This window comes from Salvelinus namaycush, chromosome 36 (assembly GCF_016432855.1).
Source record: "Salvelinus namaycush isolate Seneca chromosome 36, SaNama_1.0, whole genome shotgun sequence".
Classification (NCBI taxonomy): Eukaryota; Metazoa; Chordata; class Actinopteri; order Salmoniformes; family Salmonidae; genus Salvelinus; species Salvelinus namaycush.
The window spans coordinates 19,089,360-19,109,443 of NC_052342.1; the positions used below are offsets into that span (position 1 = coordinate 19,089,360).

At 42.2% G+C, this 20,084-nt stretch overlaps 1 protein-coding gene across 2 annotated transcripts; it reads right to left on the reverse strand.

The window, feature by feature from the left end:
• Window positions 1-11,881: 11,881 nt before the first annotated feature.
• Window positions 11,882-20,058, reverse strand: LOC120030652 (ER membrane protein complex subunit 4-like). 2 transcript variants are annotated; one of them, XM_038976091.1, is made up of 6 exons: window positions 19,220-20,058; window positions 18,425-18,571; window positions 18,039-18,153; window positions 17,123-17,276; window positions 12,376-12,536; window positions 11,882-12,235 (listed from the first exon to the last, which is right to left on the reverse strand). In XM_038976091.1, the coding sequence occupies exons 2-6, from the start codon at window positions 18,520-18,522 to the stop codon at window positions 12,200-12,202; spliced, it is 564 nt and encodes a 187-aa protein (XP_038832019.1). In that variant the 5' UTR covers window positions 18,523-18,571; window positions 19,220-20,058; the 3' UTR covers window positions 11,882-12,199. The 2 variants fall into 2 exon arrangements, with proteins under 2 accessions (XP_038832019.1, XP_038832020.1); XM_038976092.1 differs by having other exon boundaries at window positions 18,425-20,058.
• Between the last annotated feature and the right edge of the window lie 26 nt (window positions 20,059-20,084).

The window sequence follows — 20,084 nt, forward strand, 5'->3', positions numbered from 1 at the left end:
GGCGACTAGGCAAGCCTTGACAGTTCAAACCAGATTTCAAAGTAACCCTTTCAGCTTTGTTGTGTGAGGTATTCACTGAATGGCAATACATATGCCGTAGTGTCGAAAGTTAATTCCGCTGCAACTGTTTTGCTTTGCATAAAACCTGATATCTCAAAAGTGTCTCTCTCAAAATGTGTCTAGATACAGAGAGCGAAGGACAGGAGACCGAGTGCGATAAAGCTGGTTGGATAAAAAATAAATAAGGACAAGTCCAAAATGAAAACTAGCCAAGTGAAGACGTGAACCCGTACAAAACAAAACAAAATCCCAAACGTTGATTTATTGTACTACAACACAATGAACTTGATAAGAAATGTGCGCTAGCGTCCTTGCACATAAAGTAAAAGAATAACAACAACTTGGGTAGTTAGTCCATCCTTTTAACATACCACACCTGTCACGCCCCTTCAGAAAGACATGACAAGTGAAAGACGCCGTCAATGGGAGGATTCGATTATGCTGAGCCGCGAGACACCGGTCTATGGACCGTGACGTGAACGGGGAAAAGCGGTAAGGGAGGAGTGCCCTCTCAAATCGAACAGTAATATGTGCTGCTTGGTCATTTTGTTAACAAGGCAGCATGGTGCATCGTCCAGAAACATACATATCATTTCCATAAAGTATATTTTTGAATTTTCAAACTACTTTTCATTGGTAAGGCAGATATGGCAATCAATTTAGCATATGCTACTCATTACCCCACATGCTTAATTACATCACTTTTGTTTTGAGCCGACTTCGCCGTGGGCTTTGAACGGGCACCTGGCTCACGCCTAGGAGGAAGCCCGGTTCCAAAACGAATGCGATCAAATTTCAGCCGGAGCAAAACACGCTTCACCAGGCGCCCGACACAGATTAATCGAATCCCCTCACTGACATCCAAGCAACCACGGTTGTGGCATCAAGTCAAACCGGTTAAAAAGTCCGTCACTGGTACAACATGTTTAGCCTATTGGCCTACACACCCAGTCGAACGACAGTCATCTAATTAGGGTGTTAAAGTTCATTTATCGTGCCAAAAAAACTATTGATTATTTGTTTTACATTTAGCCCATTTAATACGCTTGCCAGTAAACATGTTTTGAGAAAATAGTCATCCTTGGCTGCATTGCTAAATGACGCATTGTCTATTCTCATACACCTAATACTGGAGAAATGTGTTCGATTAGAATGTCGGGTATAGAATGGACCATGGACATCTGTCGCAATCTGTGTAACATTATGTTCCATCATCCAATCTCAGTCAACAACATTTAGGCCTACATAGCAACAAGAGATAGGCCATAGAACATAGAAACAAACAACAAGTAGGTAAATTGTATGGAGGACCTAATCTGCCACAATTAGAAATAAATGAATGAATAAATAAAATGCACACACACATAAATAGATGAATACATTAATAAATAAATAAATGCACGTATAAATAGATAGATGCATCCAAATAATTTAGATCAATAAATAAATTGATGAATTACATGAATGCTACAAGATTCTGGAGCAACCCCCTGCTCCCCACACCACTGGCAGAACTTGCGCCACCTTGTGTCATAGATTGATGTGGTGGACGGGGCCCTGACACTCTGTAAGATGTTAACAACAGAGGGCTCAAGATCTAAACCAGACCATTTTCGCTGTTCAGCGGCCAGGCCCACAGCTGCAGGCGGGAGGGATTCAGATGCCTCAACGTGCCCCCGTCCTGTGACAATAGGTCTGGCCTTCGAGGTAGTTCCCATGCTGTCCCTGCTAGGAGTGACAGTATTGTGCTGAACCAGTGGTGTCTCCCCCATCTCAGGGAAATCAGAAGGACCTGGTGGCCCGCTTCCCTGATTCTGACAAGAGTCACTGGAATCAGCGGGAGCAGGGAAAGGTGTATAGCCAGGGCATCTAGACCAAGTGGCCTGGGGGGGATATCAAGAACCAGACGGGGCCCTTTGTGTTTCTCTCTGAGGCAAACAGATCCAGCTCTGCTTCCCCTCACTATTCGGGGATGCGGTCGCCACTCCCCTTCCCGAGGGCCTTCCCTGGACAGCATGTCCGCTGCAGTGTCTCTTCGGTGATGTGGGCCCTCATTAGAGACGAGTCGATCCGCATGCCCACGAACAATACAGTTTGTGTGCGGGCCAGGTGGCTTTTTGCATGTTCAACCTGAGGCCTAGCTCTGAGATGTGCTTCAGGAGAGATGTCGTGTCGGCTTCTGCCTGTTCTCGTGAATAAGCACAGGTTAGCCAATCGTCTAGGTAATTTAGTACTAAATCAAATCTAATCAAATTTCATTTGTCACATACGCCGAATACAACAGGTGTAGACCATACAGTGAAATGCTTACTTACAAGCCCTTAGCCAACAAGCAGTTTTAAGAAAAATAAGTGATAAGAAAGTATTTACAAACAAAAGAAATACAAAAAAATAAAACAGAAGTAAAAAAGTAAAAAAATTGAAAAATAACAAATACTTAAAGAGCAACAATAAAATAACAGTAGGGAGGCTATATACAGGGGGTACCGGTACAGAGTCAATGTGCGGGGGCACAGGTTAGTCGAGGTAATTGAGGTAATATGTACAGTACCAGTCAACATTTTGGACACACCTACTCATTCAAGGGTTTTTCTTTATATTTTACTATTTTCTACATTGTAGAATAAAAGTGAAGACATCAAAACTATGAAATAACACATATGGAATCATGTAATAATCAACAAAGTGTTAATCAAATCAAAATAAATTATATTTTGGAGATTCTTCGAAGTAGCTACCCTTTCCCTTGATGACAGCTTTGCACACCTGGAGCCGGTGTAGTATGATGCAATCGTAGTCCTGTATTGACACTTTGCCTGTTTGATGGTTCGTCGAAGAGCATATCTGGATTTCTTATAAGCTTCCGGGTTAGAGTCCCGCTCCTTGAAAGTGGCAGCTCTACCCTTTGAGTCAGTGCGAATGTTGCCTGTAATCCATGGCTTCTGGTTGGGGTATATATGTACGTACAGTCACGGTGGGGACGACGTCATCGATGCACTTGCTGATGAAGCCAGTGACTGATGTGGTGTACTCAAGAGGATAGAGTTATGGTCAGATTTGCCAAATGGAGGGCGAGAGAGAGCTTTGTACGTGTCTCTGTGTGTGGAGGAAAGGTGGCCTAGAGTTTTTTTCCCTCAAGTTGCACATTTAACATGCTGGTGGAAATTTGGTAAAACAGATTTAAGTTTCCATGCATTAAAGTCCCCGGCCACTAGGAGCGCTGCCTCTGGATGAGCGTTTTCCTGTTTGCTTATGGCGGTATACAGCTCATTGAGTGCGGTCTTAGTGCCAGCATCGGTCTGTGGTGGTATGTAGACAGCTACGAAAAATACAGATGAAAACTCTAGGTAGGTAGTGTGGTCTACAGCTTATCATGAGATACTCTACCTCAGACGAGCAAAACCTTGAGACTTCCTTAGATATCGTGCACCAGCTGTTGTTTACAAATATACATAGACCGCCACCCCTTGTCTTACCAGAGGCTGCTGTTCTATCCTGCCGATACAGTGTAAAACCCGCCACCCCTTGTCTTACCAGAGGCTGCTGTTCTATCCTGCTGATACAGTGTAAAACCTGCCACCCCTTGTCTTACCAGAGGTTGCTGTTCTATCCTGCCGATACAGTGTAAAACCCGCCACCCCTTGTCTTACCAGAGGCTGCTGTTCTATCCTGCCGATACAGTGTAAAACCCGCCACCCCTTGTCTTACCAGAGGCTGCTGTTCTATCCTGCCGATACAGTGTAAAACCTACCAGCCGTATGTTGTTCATGTTGTCGTTCAGCCACGACTCGGTGAAACATAAGATATTACAGTTTTGAATGTCCCGTTGGTAGTTTAATCTTGCTCGTAGGTCATCTATTTTATTTTCCAATGATTGCATGTCTGCCAATAGAACTGATGGCAGTGGGGGTTTACTCGCTCGCCAACGAATTCTCATAAAGGCAGCCCGACCTCCGCCCTCTTTTTCTCTGTCTTCTCTTCACGCAAATGACGGGGATTACGGCCTGTTCCCGGGAAAGCAGTATATCCTTCACGTTGGACTCGTCGGACTCGTTAAAAGAAAAAGCTTCTACCAGTTCATGGTGAGTAATCACTGTTCTGATGTAACTGTGCATGTAACTTATTAAATGTAATTCAGTATTTTCAATGTAAGTACGTAACCAAATAGTGTACATTACAGTGTATTTCAATGAGCCAGCTTATTAAAAAGGCAAGATAAATAAAACCGCATGTTAAAGAGGAGGTGGTTAGTGTTTGGTCCAGGCACTCTGACTGTTGTGAAGGTGCAGTGTGACCAGTATCTTCAGGGAGAATCCCACAAGCATCCATCCACTCTGGGAGAGTCCTAAGAAAGAAGGCAGGAGAGAGGGGGATGAGGAGGGGGGAAAGGAGACTGAACCACCCACAGGTGGCTGGTGGCACCTTCATTGGGGAGAATGGGCTCATAGTAATGGCTGGAACGGAGACTACTTAATCGTATAAAGCACATCAAATCAAATCAAATCAAAGTTTATTTGTCACGTGCACCGAATACAACAGGTGTAGACCTTACAGTGAAATGCTTACTTACAGGCTCTAACCAATGGTGCGGGGGAAAAAAGTATGTGTGTGTGTGTGTGTGTGTGTGTGTGTGTGTAGGTAAGTAAAGAAATAAAACAACAGTAAAAAGACATTTGAAAAAAGAGTAGCAAGGCTATATACAGACACCTGTTAGTCAGGCTTATTGAGGTAGTATGTACATGTAGGTATCGTTAAAGTGACTATGCATATATGATGAACAGAGAGTAGCAGAAGCGTAAAAAGAGGGGTTGGCAGTTGATGGGACACAATGCAGATAGCCCGGTTAGCCAGTGTGCGGGAGTACTGGTTGGTCCGGCCAATTAGGTAGTTTAACACATAGTTTGACACCAATCCATTCCAGTCATTATTATGAGCTGTCCTCCCCTCACCAGCCTCCTGTGGAACCACTTTACAATATATTAGGCCAACCATCAAATTTAACAACAAAGCTACACTGCAAAGTGTGTAGTATTTTATGAAATCACTTTTTTTGATAGGTGTTTCCCACTTGATAGGCCTCACTCGGTAGTCTTCGCCCTCTCGGTAGTCTTCGCCCTCTCGGTAGTCTTCGCCCTCTCGGTAGTCTTCGCCCTCTCGGTGGGCCTTTTGGTCTTTTTAGTCCTTTCACTTTCGGTAGGCGTTTCTCTCTGGGTAGGCGTTTCTCCTTCAGTAGACTTCTTAGTCTCTGCAGGCCTTTCTCTCTGGGTAGGCTTTTCTCTTTCACTGGTAGGCCTTTTCAATTCTGTAAATAAACTGCCATTCGCTGTCTGTGAGTTTTTCAATCTTTGTAGGCCTTTCACTATCTGTAGGCATTTCCTCTTCACACTTGATAGATGTTTGAATCTCTGTAGACCTTACGGTCTCTGTAGGTGTTTTGTCTTCGCTTTCCGTAGCCATTTCGTTTTCGCTCTTGATAGGCTCTTTTGTCTCTAGAGAAATGTACTCTCTTGCTAGGCGTTCGGTTCTTGCTAGGCGTTTTCAGTTTGCTCTTGATAGACGTTTTCAGTATGGAATTCTCTTGGTAGGGGTTTTCAGTATAAAATGCTCTTGGTAGGGGTTTTCAGTATTCTCTTGGCAGGGTTTTCAGTATGCTCTTGGTTGGAGTTCTGCTCCTGCCAGGGGTCAATTTCTTGCTAGCTGTTGTGTTCTTGGTAGGTGTTTGCTTTCTGCTTGGCGTCATTCTCTTGCTAGACGTTTTACTCCTGGTTGGCATCTCGATAGGCATTATGTTCTTGGTAGATGCTATGCTCTTGTTCTTGATGTTCTGGGTTTCCTGCCAGACAAGCCTCGACACCCAGTGAAATGTGGAAGACACATTTCAGTTGAACGCATTCAGTTGTACAACTGACTAGGTATTCCCCTTTTGACTTTCCATTGGAAACTTGGACATCAGTAGCTGCCTGGTTTATTAACTCCTCAAATCCCAATATTATCCAATCTGGGAGAATCCTGGTATAGATTAGATCGATAGATAGAGATAATAGAAAAAGATGAGGGAACAATGCCAGCACGAGATGAGAGAGAGATGATAGAGAAATAAGAGAGAGCGATAAGAGAGAAAGATGAGAGAGAAATAAGAGAGAGAGATAAGGAAGAGAGAGGGTGAAAGATTATTAGAATCTGTGTGTGTAGATGGACAGGTAGGATGACTGACACTAGTGAAGGTGAACAGGTGGTCACGGGTCAGGTGACAGAGGAATGGAGGAGACTGAGGCAGGAATTCCTTTAAACACAAAGTGGTATATTTACTGGGTAGTTTGTCTGTGCTGCATAACAAACAAAACAGAATAACATGTATCCAATCAAATTCAAATCAGAAAGTCAAATCATAACAATCATTCTCATCATTAACATAATGAGGTAATTCAGCAATTCAGTTCAATAGGAATTCAATATGAAGCATGATTGAGTCATTTAGGATCTCAATCTATAATCTCAATTAGTTTGATATCAGGATTTTTCAATAATTATGTTTCATATTTAATCCTTCCAGGTTTGTCTTCATATGTACATTTTAACCATTTATCAATGGCGTAATTATCCCGTGATGATCTGTTGGTCCGTGATCATTTACTATTTACATAACACAATAGGTTTGAAGCGTGCGCTCCGCGGTAATAACTATAAACACTAACTGATGCTCTCCCAATCGCAACAGATAGTTCAGATGAAAGATAACAGATGAAAGATAACAGATTCTGTGAATTTACGTTGATTCGTGGACACACAGAATGTCTGGATTAGACGGAGTTGGGGAAGAGAAAGCAGCGGTGGATATTTCTTCCTTTAATGAGTTGAGATGTGTCAGACATTTCCACCTGACCTAATTAAAGCGCTCTGGACCAGCTGAGCAAGGGCCCATGAATTAAAAGGCGATTCCACCAACTCCATGGGCCTTTTCTATAGAGAGAGATGAGAGAGCAATGAGAGATGAGAGAGATAGTGCGATAGATGAGAGAGAGAGAGAGCGATAGATAAGGAAGAGAGAGAGAGATAGACAAGGAAGAGAGAGAGAGATAGACAAGGAAGAGAGAGAAAGATGAGTAAGAGCGATAGATAAGAAAGAGAGAGTTAAGAGAGAGATAGATAAGATAAGAAAGATATATAAGAGAGAGCGAGGGGATAAATATTGGTCAATGCATAGAGAATACTGCTGTATATCAACATGATGTCATTAACTTTTTCAGGAAATGCTATTGGTCACCTGAAGTCCCTCCTGATCCAATCATTTGAAAACAGCATATAAAATATTGCCATGTCCTCCTTATTACACTTATACACAGTAGCTATATATGTGCATTTGGAAAGTATTCAGACTTTTCCTCATTTTGTTACGTTACAGCCTTATTCTAAAATTAATTAAATACAACATGTTCCTCATCAATCTACACACAATACCCCATAATGACATCACAATACCCCATAATGACATCACAATACCCCATAATGACATCACAATACCCCATAATGACAAAGCGAAAAAAGGTTTAGACATTTTTTCAAATGTATGAAAAATGAAAAACAGAAATACCTTATTTACATAAGTATTCAGACCCTTTGCTATGAAACTCGAAATTGAGCTCAGGTGCATCCTGTTTCCATTGATCATTCTTGAGATGTTTTTAGAACTTGGTTGGAGTCCACCTGTGGTAAATTCAATATGATTGGACATGATTTGGAAAGAGACACACCTGTCTATATAAGGTCCCACAGTTGACAGTGCACGTCAGAGCAAAAACCAAGCCATGAGGTCGAAGGAATTATCCGTAGAGTTCCGAGACAGGATTGTGTCGAGACACAGATCTGAGGAAGCGTACCAAAACATTTCTGCAGCATTGAAGGTGCCCAAGAACACAGTGGCCTCCATCATTCTTAAATGGAATAAGTTTGGAACCACAAAGACTCTTCCTAGAGCTGGACACCCGGCCAAACTGAGCAATCGGGTGGAGAAGGGCCTTGTTCAGGGAGGTGACAAAGAACCTTATGATCACTCTGACAGAGCTCCAGAGTACCTCTGTGGGGATGGGATAACCTTCCAAAAGGACAACCATCTCTGCAGCACTCCACCAATCAGCCTTTTATGGTAGAGTGGCCAGATAGAAGCCACTCCTCAGTAAAAGGCAGATGACAGCCCACTTGGAGTTTGCCAAAAGGCATCTAAAGGACTCTCAGACCATGAGAAACAAGATTCTCTGGTCTGATGAAACCAAGATTTAACTTTTTAGCCTGAATGCCAAGCGTCACGTCTGGAGGAAACCTGGCACCATCCCTACGGTGAAGCATGGTGGTGGCAACATCATGCTGTAGGGATGTTTTTCAGCAGCAGGGACTGGGAGACTAGTCAGGATCGAGGGAAAGATGAACGGAGACAAGTAGAGAGATCATTGATGATAACCTGCACCAGAGTGCTCAGGACCTGAGACTGGGGTAAAGGTTCTCCTTCCAACAGGACAATGACCCTAAGCACACAGCCAAGACAACGCAAGAGTGGCTCCGGGACAAGTCTCTGAATGTCCTTGAGTGGCCCAGCCAGAGCTCTGACTTGAACCCGATCAAACATCTCTGGAGATACCTGAAAATAGCTGTGCAGCGAAGCTCCCCATCCAACCTGACAGAGCTTGAGAGGATCTGCAGAGAAGAATGAGAGAAACTCCCCAAATACAGGTGTGCCAAACTTGTAGCGGCATACCCCAAAAGACTTGAGGCTGTAATCACTGCCAAAGGTGCTTCAACAAAGTACTGAATAAATGGTCTGAATACCTATGTAAATGTTACATTTCCGTTGTTAGTTTTTTAAAATAATAAATTAGCAAAATGTCTAAACCTGTTTTCACTTTGTCATTATGGGGGTTGTTTGTAGATTGATGAGGGGGGGGGGAATTATTGAATCAATTTTAGAATAAGGCTGCAACATAACAAAATGGGGAAAAAGTCAAGGGGTCTGAATACTTTCCAAATGCACTGTACCGTACCACCTTGACATCTGTGATCTGCTTGCCTCAATAAATGAATGTTAGAACATTGGTCGCTAGGATTAGCTATTTGCATCTAGTCTCTTAATAATTGCATAACGGTGAAAGTTAGACACGTGTCCATTATAGTCATACTGAGAGGTGATGCAAGGCTCGTTGCCTTGACTAGACTCCTCCAGAGACGTACACAGCCTGTTGCATTTATTCACATAATATTGGAGTCAGATTGATGAACGCAGTTTATTATTATATTAAACATAATGGTTGGATAATTACCGTTAACTAAAAATGGTGACTCCTCAGTTAATGATGGGGATTTCCATACACACTTACAGTGGTGGTGTGTCACTTTGTTATTGTTTGAATAGCAGATTGTCCCTTTAAGTAAAAATAGTTTTAAGTACTACTTAAGTAATTTTCCAGGGTTTCTGTACTTTATTTATATTTTTGACAACTTTTACTCCACTACATTTCTAAAGAACATATGCACTTTTTACTCCCATACATTTTCTTTACTGGTGGCGCCACCTTGAGATAGGTCAGTAGTGGTAGTAGCATTTCGCCTCTTCCTCCAGTACTGGCATCTCACCACAGCTAGAACCCTAGGAGGGGGGTTAGTGACAGCATTATATTCTGTACAAAACCACTGCACCTTAATCAGTATCAATCAGATTCAACAATATCAATGGCTAAGTCTCAAATGACACACTATGTCCTATATTTTTTTTCATTTGACCTTTATTTAACCAGGTAGGCCAGTTGAGAACAAGTTCTCATTTACAACTGCGACCTGGCCAAGATAAAGCAAAGCAGTTATATAGTACACTAATGTAATACTTATATATAGTACACTACGATAGGTAGCATAGTGGTTAGAGCGTTGGGCCAGTAACCGAAAGGTTGCTGGATTGAATCCCTGAGCTGACAAGGTAAACATCTGTCGTTCTGCCCCTAAGCAAGGCAGTTAACCCACTGTTCCCCGGGCACCGAAGACGTGGAAGTCGATTATGGCAGCCCCCCGCACCTCTCTGATTCAGAGGGGTTTGGTTAAATGCAGAAGATGCATTGTTGTACAACTGACTAGGTACCCCCCTTTCCCTTATTTCAAGGAGTTGGCCACTATGTAAACGCATAGAGATAAATGAAGAAAGAAGCCGTTATGGCAAAGATAGGAGACGTTCTCTCTATGGTGTCATTTAATCTGTTCGTTATCGTTACAAGCCTAATAGCCTTACCTGGTCCTGCCAGGGACTGGTGGCGCCATCTAGAGTTAGGTCAGAAGTGGGTTCACTAGTTACTTCTTCCAGTACAGGCATATCATCAAAGGTAGAAGAATCCGAGAACAGGTTTAGTGAGTAACATAATTATATGTACAAACTTTCCCAAAATTCTTCTGGTTTTCCAGGAATTCTGGTTGGAAGATTCCCGGAATCAAGAAGGAATAAGCAAGAAACCTGGTTCTGTGGATTCTGTCTATTGTGCTCATCTGATGGCTTCTACACACACCATGCTGATTGGAGACCGAGAGAAATAAAGGGAGAAATAAAGAGAGAGTGTGGTGGGGACTCCTAAGATTCAGTATTTTTGGAATGGAGTAAATTATTTACCGGAGTCTACTTTGAGAACAAACTCTCACATCTTTCACAGCAAAGAAAGAGCGAGCTAGCGAGGGAGAGAGAGATGGGAGGGTCACAGCTAGGCATAGGTAGGCATGTCGTCAGTGCTTCATTCGTAATTCGGGAGGTGCCGGAACACATATCACATTTGTGTAGTGACATAGAGCAGTAGAGTACAGGCATTTACAGAGGTTGCACACATTGGCCCTCCCCTTCCCACCATTCACTAACAGCCTGATAGTAAGCAGCAGCAGGTCATATACAGTACCAGTCAAAAGTTTGAACACACCTATTCATTCAAGTTTTTCTTTATTTTTACTATTTTCTACATTGTAGAATAATAGTGAAGACATCAAAAATATGAAATAACACATATGGAATCATATAGTAACCAAGAAAGTGTTAAACAAATCGAAATATATTTTATATTCTTCAAAGTAGCCACCCTTTGAAAAAACATGACATATTGATGACAGCAAATAGTGAGGAAAGTCTTACCTGCAGTCTAAATTAGATTTCATTTATCTGCCATCTACACTCCGTGGATGGGCTACCATCGCCTATCTCTGACCACGTTTTGAAGCAGCGTATTCTCTTGGAAATAACCACATCGTGTGGAGGCAGGGGAACAAATACAAATAGGCAAGATTCATTTGTTTAACAGTGCAAATGCTGCTCAATGATTGGCTGGAATTTCAGTTAGTAATCTCATTCTTTTTCTTCTAACCTGTTTCGTTTGTAAAATTGTCAGCGTGAAAATTGCAGGTGTAACAAGCATTAGAATGCCATTGCTAATTTACATCAATTTAAGACTTGCAATGTGTAACATGCATGAGCAGAAATAGTAATATGTAACCATTTTTGCAAATATCACCTGATGAAATGACATGCCTGGACAAAGTGGATGATTTGGAAGAAATGGCCTGATGATACAATGCAAAACTTACCTTTCCACATTCTTCACCAATGTGGAGAAAACAAGTTTGAAAACAGAGGCGTGTCCAAGGTTAAAAGGGAAAATAATGTTTTTATTCACTATTCTAGAACAGTGACATTCCCACACATTTACCAGTGAAGTCATCATTTCTCACTGTGACAACTATTCTGTCCGGTGCAAGTTTTTCTTCAGTTTTCTATAAATACACATCCAAAAAATACATTTGACACCTTAAATTTGTTTTTTGACCCCTTTTATTTGACAAAAAGTTGAAATGAAAAACATGTTATGGTGACATCTTAATTTAACCTAATGTGGATTTAAGTAGGATGGTGGACGTGATTTCCCCCCTAATATTATCAGTTGTAACGTTTGATCACCTGTGAAAATTGCAATAAAAACGCACGAATGAACAGCAACAAAGTGTAGGGATCAATACAAACCTTGAGGGGTTTGACAAAAACCTAAAAGCCAGAGAATTGACTTGGAAGAGATTTCATGTATTCATAATTAATAGTTGAGCATATTTCAGTGTGCACACGCATCTGTCCTCTTCACAACACCATCCCTCCACCCATAATCTCCATTCTCTGCAGAGGACAGAAAAGGTGTGAGTAAGATTTCCAATGTATTCATTACACATGACAAATAAACCTGAAAAACATTATATAAACACAAAACAAGTGCTAAAACAGGAAACTGAATTGAACAGCATAGCAAAAAATCTCACCATAGGCGGTTCTATGAAAGCGAGCCAATCAGAAGAGTGCGTTGGGAGAAGCCCCATTGATTGACACTTGTAGATAGCCAATGCTGAGCCAAGCAGGTTTCCTACAGAATAGACCAGCCCCTGAAGCCATTGCTGGTTAGAGTTCTCCAACAGCTTGAATGCTGACAGAAAAGGCAACAGTGAGAAGTGGTAACATGCTTATAAAATACGTCAAATCAAATTGTATGTCACATAATGTACAACAGTGAAATGCTTACTTACAAGCCTTTAACCAACAGCGCAGTTAATAAAAATAAGTGTTAAGAAAGTATTTACGAAAATAAACTGAAGTTAAAAAAAATGGAAAAATACCAATTAAAGAGCAACAATAAAATAACAGTAGCGAGGCTATATACAGGGGGTACCGGTACAGAGTCAATGTGCGAGGGCACAGGTTAGTCGAGGTAATAATTCAATTATGATATGTAGGTTCAGGAGAGCGCCAGGAGAAAGGTTGACAACATTTTAGTGATTTAGCGGACACTCTTGTCCAGAGAGACTTAGTTAGTGCATTCATCTTAAGTAGCTAGGTGAGACAATCACAGTAAGTACATTTTTCCTTAATAAAGTTGAGGTGACCACTGCTGTAGTCTCAGACGGCAAGGTAGAGCTACCCTTTTGCTATTTTGTGTATTTGTACAGATGAAGTCGGAAGTTTACATAGACCTTAGCCAAATACATTTCAACTCAGTTTTTCACAATTCCTGACATTTAATCCAAGTAAAAAAAATCCCTGTCTTAGGTCAGTTAGGATCAACACTTTACTTTAAAAATGTGAAATGTCAGAATAATAGTAGAGAGAATGATTTATTTCAGCTTTTATTTCTTTCATCACATTCCCAGTGAGTGGGGAACGATACCATTCCTCTATGTATATTGCTACAGGAGAAAGCTCTTAGCAGAGGGAGGACAGGTAACTGTGCACAATATAGAGACTACTATGACGTTAAATTGAACGTTACACACACACACACCTAGATCATGGTGAGAGTAGCAGAGATAGTGTAATCATTTCAGACACTATCGTCAACTTTCAGTGATTGGTTTGTCAAAGAAGGTACCGTGCTTGAAATAATAGCCACAGATCCCTGTATATAGGAGGCCAAATCCCCAGAAGGGAAGTTAGCGGTAATAATAGCATCACATCTCCTGCAGAGTGTGATGAAACATGTGACTCAGAGTTTTGTACTCTTCCAACACCACTAATCTCTCCCCCATTTCTAACAGCTAGTAAACACTTGACATCTCTCCCAGAAGACTGGGACGAGTGACACAATTTTTACACTGTAACGAGGGTGTTCACAAAGGGGTGGGGTGTAGATCGGCCTTGGGATGAGCGACGTGTACCTAACCTGAGCACAGGAAAGTATTATCCACAGGTACCGACTGTAGCAGAACACAGTAGGTCATTGGAGATGTTGGTGGTTAGGGAACCGGGTATGAGTTGGGAGACAGGTAGGGAGTATCTGAAAGGTTCAGTCCTAGACTTATCAGTGAACCACGAAGATAACAGGAGAGCAGGAGACAGATTCACGACAGTCGCTGTAGGGACAGTAACTGAAGGAGTTGTAGCAATGGCAAAGGATAATATAGTAACAGCATGGAACAGGACTACAGAGCAAATGAAGAGGATTGTGAAGTACGCGTCAGGGGCAGTTAGTAGTAACAGGGGTTACTTAAGTAGCATTGTTGGGATATCATCTTTTGAGGGCATTGATGTTGAAACGTATATACAGTGCTGAGTTACCACAAGATGAAGTAAAGGGACCCTTTTCAGGACCCTGTCTTTCAAAGATAATTCATAAAAATCCAAATAACTTCACAGATCTTCATTGTAAAGGGTTTAAACACGGTTTCCCATGCTTGTTCAATGAACCATGAACAATTAATGAACATGCACCTGTGGAACGGTCATTAAGACACTAACAGCTTACAGACGGTAGGCAATTAAGGTCAGTTATGAAAACTTAGGACACTAAAGAGGCCTTTCTACTGACTCCAAAAGAAAGATGCCCAGGGTCCCTGCTCATCTACGTGAACATGCCTTAGGCATGCTGCAAGAAGGCATGAGGACTGCAGATGTGGCCAGGGCAATAAATTGCAATGTCCGTACTGTGAGACGCCTAAGACAGCGCTACAGGGAGACAGGACGGACAGCTGATCGTCCTCGCAGTGGCAGACCACGTGTAACAACACCTGCACAGGATGGGTACATCCGAACATCACACCTGCGGGACAGATACAGGATGGCAACAACAACTACCCGAGTTACACCAGGAACGCACAATCCCTCCATCAGTGCTCAGACTGTCCGCAATAGGCTGAAAGGCTGGACTGAGGGCTTGTAGGCCTGTTGTAAGGCAGGTCCTCACCAGACTTCACCGGTAACAACGTCGCCTATGGGCACAAACCCACCGTCGCTGGACCAGACAGGACTGGCAAAAAGTGCTCTTCTCTGACGAGTCGCGGTTTTGTCTCACCAGGGGTGATGGTCGGATTCGCGTTTAACGTCGAAGGAATGAGCGTTACACCGAGGCCTGTACTCTGGAGCGGGATTGATTTGGAGGTGGAGGGTCCGTCATGGTCTGGGGCCGTATGTCACAGCATCGTCGGACTGAGCTTGTTGTCATTGCAGGCAATCTCAACGCTGTGCGTTACAGGGAAGACATCCTCCTCCCTCATGATGTGGTACCCTTCCTGCAGGCTCATCCTGACATGACCCTCCAGCATGACAATGCCACACTGCTCATTCTGTGCGTGATTTCCTGCAAGACAGGAATGTCAGTGTTCTGCCATGGCCAGCGAAGAGCCCGGATCTCAATCCCATTGAGCACGTCTGGGACCTGTTGGATCGGAGGGTGAGGGCTAGGGCCATTCCCTCCAGAAATGTCTGTGAACTTGCAGGTGCCTTGGTGGAAGAGTGGGGTAACATCTCACAGTAAGAACTGGCAAATCTGGTGCAGTCCATGAGGAGGAGATGCACTGCAGTACTTAATGCAGCTAGTGGCCACACCAGATACTGACTGTTACTTTTGATTTTGATCCCCCTTTGTTCAGGGACACATTATTCCATTTCTGTTAGTCACATGTCTGTGGAACTTGTTCAGTTTATGTCTCAGTTGTTGAATCTTGTTATGTTCATACAAATATTTACACATGTTAAGTTTGCTGAAAATAAACGCAGTTGACAGTGAGAGGACGTTTCTTTTTTTGCAGAGTTCATGTAATTATGCATACCATAGCACATTATTAATACTTGTTACGTTTTGTGTTTCTATTTGCTTTCAAGTCTTGTGCTGTCACTCTCTTAGGAACCAGAAGGAGGAAATGAAGAACGTCAAAATCTCCAGCTGAAATGTCATTATCAGTTGTCCGATGAGAGATGGTGTCACGTTCCTGACCTGTTTTCCTTGTTTTTGTATGTGTTTAGTTGGTCAGGACGTGAGCTGGGTGGGTAGTCTATGTTATGTGTCTATGTGGGGTTAAATGTGTTGCCTGATATGGTTCTCAATTAGGGGCAGGTGTTTGACGTTTCCTCTGATTGAGAACCATATTAAGGTAGGCTGTTCTCACTGTTTGTTTGTGGGTGATTGTTCCTGTGTATGTCGCACCACACGGGACTGTTTCGTTTTCGTTCGTGTATGTGTTCGTTCCTGTTAGTGCGTTATGTTCTCTAGTTCAGGTTTGTTCACATCGTTTATTGTTTTGTAGTTATTCAAGTGTTCTTCGTGTTCGTCGTCTTGTTTAAATACATTTCATCATGTATTCCACCTACGCTGCATTTTGGTCCGATCCTTCTCGTCTCTCCTCATCCGAGGAGGAAGAAATAGACGAACGTTACAGATGGACATAAAAGTGTACATAGTGTAGTTATAGATCAGAAGTCTCAGAGGTGTAAACCTAATCATCAACTGTGTTAATGGTTTATTTTTTTGTTCATTCATAAGTAATTTCCAAGTTTATATAACGTTGAACAGTATGTCATTATTATTCAAAATGGGTACTGACTTCTAAACTTGAAATATCCTTATTCATGTCACTGAGGGAGAGAGTAGAATGCAGAGTTTACATCCGAACAGAACATGTTATTGTTACATATTAGGAACCCTATGGAGTGGAGAAGGACTACAGTCTGGTTTCAGTTGTTTGGTTATTATTTTAAATACTTGCTACACCAGAAGTGAATGGTTATACATAGGAGGAATGTATATGGTGGGGTCAATGAAGGGTGGATATGAGCCATGGGCTTGGAGAGTTACTAAGTAAGGGAAAAGGGAATCACATGGTTGCGGTCACTGATAAGGGTGGAGAGATGTGGTTTAGTGAGGAATGGGGGCGGAGGTCAGGTCAGGACACATTAAGGGAGAAGGAACAGTTTATTACACACATCACTTAACTTCCTGCCTAGCAACAAAGATGTCATGTTTAGAGAGGAGGAGACATCTAAAGTGGGGAATAAATACTTGTGCTGGTGGGAACATGTCTTTGTCATTTCAGCTGTCTGACCCATTGGGTGAATAAACTTGGTTTGAGCTTTTCCTCATTGTCTGTTAGTTTTTCGCTCTGCTTGTCAGAACCTAACAACGGCTAAGGGCTGTATCCAGGCACTCTGCATTGCGTTGTGCTTAAGAACAGCCCTTAGTTGTGGTTTATTGGCCATATACCACAAACCCACACAAGGTGCCTTATTGGTAAAATAAACACTTACTGGCAGACATGGACATGAGAGCCTGGATGGGCCTCCAGGCCATCATACAGACCATCATGATGGGGAAGATGGATATGGTGTTACCAGACATGTACATAATGAATAGATTCATAGGAATCTGCTTCAGGGGCCCCAGAGCTACGTCCCAGCAACGCTGTCATAGAGGTGGGGGGGGGGGGGGGGGAAGAGCAATTTAATAACAATCTACAGGTAACTGCCAAAATAAAGGAAGCACCAACGTAAAGTGTCTTAAAAGGTTGTTGGGTCGCCAGAACAGCTTCAATGCACCTTGGCATAGATTTTACAAGTGTCTGGAACTCTATTGGAGGGATGTGACACCATTCTTCCATGAGAAATTCGATCAAAGTGTTTTGTTGAATAAAAAAAATAAAAAAACAATTGCGGAAAAGGGGGATATTGCGCCGCTCCAGAATCTCCCCTAAGTGTTCAATTGGGTTGAGTTCTGGAGACTGACATACACACCCTTTAAACCCCCTATGCTCCTTTGAGACCCCTCTTTCAAAGTTACTGAGATCTCTTCTTCTAGCCATGGTAGGCAAAACAACAGGCTACTGGGCATTTTATACACAACCTTAACCAGGATGAGATGTTGATTGCTTAATTAACTCAGGAACCACACCTGTGTGGAAGCACCTGCTTTCAATATACTTTATATCCCTCATTTACTCAAGTGTTTCCTTTAGTTTGGCAGTTACCTGTATATTCAAGGCATTTTTTTTTTAAGTACAATGTGCACAGGGAGATTTGTTAATGCACCCTGATCATATGTAGCCCGAGGGCCAGTCTGTTTGTGCTACCATGCAAACTTCCTGTCACTCATTGACAATGATAGCAACGGATTTGGCAAAAGTACAAACAGATCAGATCATTTAAATTCCTCCTTTACACTACCTACCTTCTCCACCAGGTTTTTGTCTGATTCCTGGATGCTGGTGTCTGGGACTGGTTTGTCTGAATAGCCAATTGGATACATCACATCTCCCTGGTTACTCTGTCTGTCACCACGACCCCTGGAAGAGACAGAGGTCAGTTCAGTTCACTTTATTCAGAGGGCTATAGATGGTGAGAGAGGCTGTAGCATAGGATATACAGGTTATTCATAGTTCTAACAAGGTAGCTAGTTCTTCAAGCAGGTCATGCCTGTGTATCTGAATTCATGATCAAATGTGGGCTCTGGGCACAATAATCCACCATTTGTCAGGTAAAATCAACATGGCTGATAGAGTTCCAATCCAAAAATCAACCACTAAACCCTACGCACCTGTGGGTTTTTCTTCTTACCTGGCATTGCCCAATGTCATCGCCAAAGCCCATTTCATCCTCCTAGCTCCTCCTCTTGTAGACAACGCCCCTCCCCCCTGTCCCCCTGGAGTCGCCATGGCAACGTAGAACTCTGCTGAACAACCACACAAAGTAGCGCCACAAACCCTGCAAAGTGAAAACACATGATTACATGAAAGGAACTGAAGTATATATTAACAATGACCAAAACCAACACAGATCTTTGTTTTTGCAGAACTTCATAGATCTTGCTTGTGTCAGAGACTATTACAAAATAACACATATTTTCATCTAGAGGAAAGGGAAAAGGCCTTGGTTTTACTTGACATAAAACAAACAAGACTATAACAGGGGTGAAACGTATTGGTTTCGTTTTAAACTTGAAAGAAACGCTAGATCTGGTTACAATCAAAATCAAAGTGTATTTGTCACATGCCAGATTACAGCAGGTGTAAACCATACAGGGAAATGTTTCCGTACAAGCTCTTCAACAATGAAGAGTTCAATATCAGAGGCAAGACAGAAAATCCAGAATAGGATCTTAAAAAAAAGATATCTGCTTACGATGTTGTGTTTGAATGTTAACAATACGTTTGTAGACGTCATTTACATTTAAAGGCGCTGTCAAGACATATCCCTAATGTAAACTGGGACTTTTGCTAATAGAGTACAAATGTGCTGAAGCAGCTGGCTAGCTTGATAGCATGCAATCTTAGCTACCGTTACTAGCTAGTTTCAGACATCTACTATAGTAAACATTAGAGGTTAAATATATAAAATGACAACATTCCTTACCTTACAGACACGTTCCAACTACTGTTTAATATGCTTTAATATTAGTATTGTGCAGAATTAGCAGGCAAATAATGGATAATTATCAAATTAAATCACAAGCAGTGAACACAACTTGAATGGACGACATTAGATGGCCGAGAAAAAATAAAAATAACATACGATGGTCGGTCTCAAAATGATGACATATCATTATTGATGTCGCTCTTCACTGCCCTCTTGTGGGCAAACATAGTAGTAGAAAAGTAAAACTTCTTCAATGGGGTTTAAAGGCGGTTGGCATCCGATGTTAATGGCGCATTACCGCCACCAGCTAGACGGGGTGTTGAATGAGGATGAAATAAAAAGCATTACGGAAAAGGGGGATAACGACATCATATAAAATTAGACACGTCAACTAACAAAACACATCCCACGTCTTCAATCAAAGTCCACTCCAAAATACATCCCTAGCAGGCTCAGGGGCCTGTGATGACGGTACATCACCCACAGCCTCGGCTGTGAAATTATGAAAAACCAAAAAACGTTCAGCTGCATTCACAATGATTCCAATTTTCTTTGACATCCTCTCCGCTCGTGCTGTACAGTTTATGACCATTGCAATTAATAATACAAAGTCCACCTTTAACATGTTGCATTTCACTATCCCTCGTTTGATTAGAAACCTTCACTGGTCGTGGTGGCTCTATGAAAATAAAACGTGATGATAATAATAATCATTATTATTTGGAGGGGTGCATATATTTGTCCTGTTACACACAAGTGTGTAATGGAAATGTTTTCTATTTTCCCAACTCTCCCTGAGACACCTGCAGGGAGTGGGGTCACGGCCAAGGTCACCATATCCCAACTCCCCCTGAGACACCTG